This window comes from Echinops telfairi, unplaced genomic scaffold, assembly GCF_000313985.2.
Source record: "Echinops telfairi isolate 266 unplaced genomic scaffold, ASM31398v2 ScPeMD7_31;HRSCAF=116, whole genome shotgun sequence".
In the NCBI taxonomy this organism is placed as follows: domain Eukaryota; kingdom Metazoa; phylum Chordata; class Mammalia; order Afrosoricida; family Tenrecidae; genus Echinops; species Echinops telfairi.
Window position 1 is genome coordinate 251,156 of NW_022103928.1, and position 4,182 is coordinate 255,337.

At 36.7% G+C, this 4,182-nt stretch overlaps 1 protein-coding gene across 1 annotated transcript in view; it reads right to left on the minus strand.

The window, feature by feature from the left end:
- Nucleotides 1-4,182, minus strand: part of LOC123521652 (contactin-6) — a 470,227-nt gene that overhangs the window by 114,921 nt on the left and 351,124 nt on the right. The window contains exon 11 of the mRNA XM_045289898.1: nucleotides 1,800-1,950. Coding sequence (XP_045145833.1) covers nucleotides 1,800-1,950 — 151 coding nt within the window. The remainder of the gene's footprint in view (nucleotides 1-1,799; nucleotides 1,951-4,182) is intronic.

Here is a 4,182-nt window from a genome sequence, read left to right on the forward strand (position 1 = left end):
TCAGAATCATAAAAAAAGACCTGACTTACTGGTCTCTTAGAGTCTGGAGGAAACCCCAAGTCTGTCCTTATACAGTCTTCACAGTTGGGACTGAACCCACTCCTAGAGATCAGCTTTTAGCCAAAGAGTATATAGGCCCATAAAATATGCAGTGCCCTAGATGCCCTAGAGTGGTGTTTCCCAATCTGTGGGTCATGACTCTTTGGGGGTGGAATGACTCTTTCACAGGGGTCACCTATGACCATTGGAAAACACATATTTCTGATGGAACCAAGACACGGCTCCCTATCAGTCTCCAGGAGGGTGTGCCCACATGTAGATATGCCCACATACGAGTACCAGGTGTGAAGACTGTTACCCAAGCTACACCATGCTTCAAGATAAAATTTCATTTATTTGTAATTAGAAATAAATATCTCATGATATACAATTACATATTGTTTTTGTGATTAATCACTATGCTTTAATTATGTTCAATTTGTAACAGTGAAAATACATCCTACATATCAGATGTTTACCTGACGATTCATAACCATAGCAAAATTACAGTGATGAAGTTGCAACGAAAATAATTTTATGGTTGGGGGTCACCACAACATGAGGGACTGTATTAAAGGGTCGCAGCATAAGGAAGGTTGAGAATCACTGCTCTATACCATCAACAGAGTGCCCTGATTGTTACTATTACTACTTTTCCTCTCTTCTTTACTCATAGGCGCTTTTATGGAATCAGAACTGACAAAACAATGTCTCTGCATCCAGCCTATGGACACTCTTTCAGGCTTGGGAAACTTAATGCTAAATTCAGAAATTCTAGCATTTCCTAAAATACTGGAAGAATAACAAGATGACCTTTCCCACCCAAAAAACCCCCATTCAGCTGTCACCTGAGATGTGAACGTCCGTTGAGGTGTGGCGCTCGTGTTCTAGGTCTTCACAGGACTTTCTTTGGAAGCCATAGTTCAACTTTTTAGTGATCTTTTCCCTCACATGCTTTCCTCATTCATCATGTATCCTGTCTAGGTCAATATGTACAGGAGCTCATAACATGCGTTGTTTGAGAGGTGCACATTGGATTTTGCTAAAGGAGCTATTTTCATCATTATGACAATGAGTCCTGCATGGAAAGCGCTCAGTGTGAAGCTGATCATGCAGTGACCCGTTTAAATAGAGCTCACCATGACCTTGTCACTGCATATACACATTGCGTGTGTACACAGCACAATGGAATGAAATGTAGTCTAAGTTGAGGGGGGAAAAAACCCAAAAATTCCTAGTTTGTTCTGCCAAACTCTGCAAGAAAACACACCAGTGCTGATCCAGGATTTTTCAACTGCAAGAAAACCTCTCTTCTTTCTCTACAGGAACCACTCTACATTTTTTTCATGTGGTGAATTCATTTTGTCATGGGGCGAACACCTGTGTGACTATTTAAAAACCACAACACCAGGTGTGTGCATGCAAATATCTCCCTCCATTGTGTAATGTTCTTCTCACTGATTTCTCAGCAGGCTACATTGGGAAAAAGCCTTCAAGCTGAATATATAAAATGATCTTAAAGGAGTTTTATAAATACATGTATTACAAGTGCATGCACTGATGATATTGCAGCCAAATTACACATAGAGTTCTTAGCTATGCAAGATCCTTTTAGTTTTATTCTCACTGAAAAAGCCTGAGATCTTGGGATATTCGTTTGAAAGTTTATTATTTTTGGAAGACATGATAAATTTAAAATTCTGTAAAACAATGTGTTGTGAAGTATTTTAAAAAATTAAATAATATTAATATTGAGTTACCTTTTACTTTGTCTCAAGCTCTCCAATCCTCTCTTCCAAGAGATCGCTGCCTTGGGGAAAGCTGTGGGCTTGCAGTCAATAGCAATATCCCCACCGACCTGAGCAACTGAATTTCTTTTAATAGGATTTTTGGAGAAATTGGGAGCTGAAGCTAAAAACAAAATAAAAAGATATTGTCAAATTATCCACATAATTAATACTTTGTGAGCCAAAGGTAACTTTTCATACTAATATGATCTATTTGTATACAGAATTCTCTTTCGAGCTACTTCACCCAAGGAGTTCTGGGATCAATTACCAAAATAATATTTTGGAGCTTCTTGCTTTCATTTCTAAAATGAAAATGACAATAGACATTATCCAGGAAGTTAATGTGGGGATTCAATGAGATACCATTGTAAAGCATGACCGTAGTACCTGGTACGAAGTGTGTGCTCATTGAATGTAATCTTATTTTATGTGGTTATTGGTGGCTATCATAATTTTAAAAAGAAGAACATGATGGTGCCTGAGAAACAAATTAGAAAAACTTACACCCGTAATTTATTTTAAACGTAGGGAAGATTGCTTTGTAAAAGAAAGAGAGTTAATTTTTACCCTTGTTAGGTAAATTCTATACTCTATTCCATCTAAGAGAATGCTAAGGATTCTAAACATGAATATACATTAGGGTAATAATATACCACAGGAATAAATGAGAAATGTTGTATCACTGAGTCAGATTCCCTTGTTCAATGGATTTAGATAGCAACATATAAACGGACTGCTTTCTGCAGAAGCAGACAGACTTGGAGTAGGAATAGAAAATAAAAGAACTTTCACAAAACACACATAGGTACCACGCACACCTGCACCCACACACATGCACACACATACACAAAAGCTTTTTCAAATTCAGCTTTGTCTACACTAAACAGATATTGAAGAACTACCATGTTTTGAAAGTGTATGAAACTGTCAGTTGCATGCATTGTCTTTTCCATTTTATCTCTGTTCAATCCCAAATGCTCACTTCCCGTCTAAGTTCAATTGCATGTGATCTATTGCTCCTAGACCTTTTAGCTAGTCTTTCTTTGTCCTTCACCTGAACAGTATATGTGCATTCTTCTGATCTCAGCTAGAAGGAATGTTCTCACGTTTGGTTTTGTTTAACTTGTTGGGTGCTCTGATAACCCCTACTAAATACTTGATGATATTATCACATTTAAAATCTGTGGGTTTTTTTCAGTGAAATTAAAAGCTCTAAGAAAATTAGAACATAATATGCATGATAGTTGTATTTTAGTGCTTGGTACATAGTAGGTTTTCAACGACTAGTGATGAAAGAATAAAAAAGTAGTGATGAAAGAATGAATGCTAATATTCAAACTATAAAATAATTTTTTGTCTTATTGCTTCCTCATTTTCATATCTTTTTCCTTTATATCCTTGTTGAAAGATTTTTTTCTATGGGTCATTTACTATGGAAAACAAAACTAAACTTGCTGCCATCGAATTGACCTGTGGGTTTCAGAGACTGCAGCTGTTTACAAGAGAAAGAAGTCCAGCCTTTCTCCCAGGGAGCTGCTGGTAGTTTCAAACTAACGACTATGCATAACCACCACATCAACAGGGCTCATGTATTGTGGGAGGCCCTACTAATTAGCTGTCTCACAACCTCATTTCTGAAATGTTTCTTTCTTTCACCTTCCACTGCAGGAACTTATGTTTCCAGCACACCTAGCAGTCTGGATGACTATGTAAGAGACTTTTTGTGAGTAAAAAAAAAAAAAAAGTTTTCATAGGAGCATGGAGAAGGAACCCTAGTGGTGTAGTGGTTATGTGTTGGGTTTCGATCTACACGGTTGACAGTTCAAAACCATCAAAAACTCCGTGGGAGAAAGACAGGACTTTGAATTCTCTAAAGAGTTAACAGTATCAAAAATTCACAAGGGCTTTTCTAACCTTTCCTACAGGGTTGCTATGAGTTGGAATTCCCTGAATGGCAGTGAGTTTGGTTTTTGGAGGGGTACTTAAGGGTAATTGGGAAGCTAACAATGATGAGAACAAGAAAGAATAAAATTTTCTAAAATTGATTTTGGTAATGATTGCGCAACTCTTTTTAATTTGACTTAACCCCAGAATTTATAACAGGTGAATTATATATCAATAATACTGTAGAAACTAAGAATAACAATTAAAGCCTTGCAAACGAATCTTAGAATTGTAACCAGCGTTATTCTTAGAAGTTAGGATGGTAAAACAATTTTTTTAGTATTTTTTTAATCATTTTATTAGGGGCTCATAAAACTCTTATCACAATCCATACATACATCAATTGTGTCAAGCACATTCATACATATGTTGCCATCATCATTCTCAAAACACCTGCTTTCTACTTGAG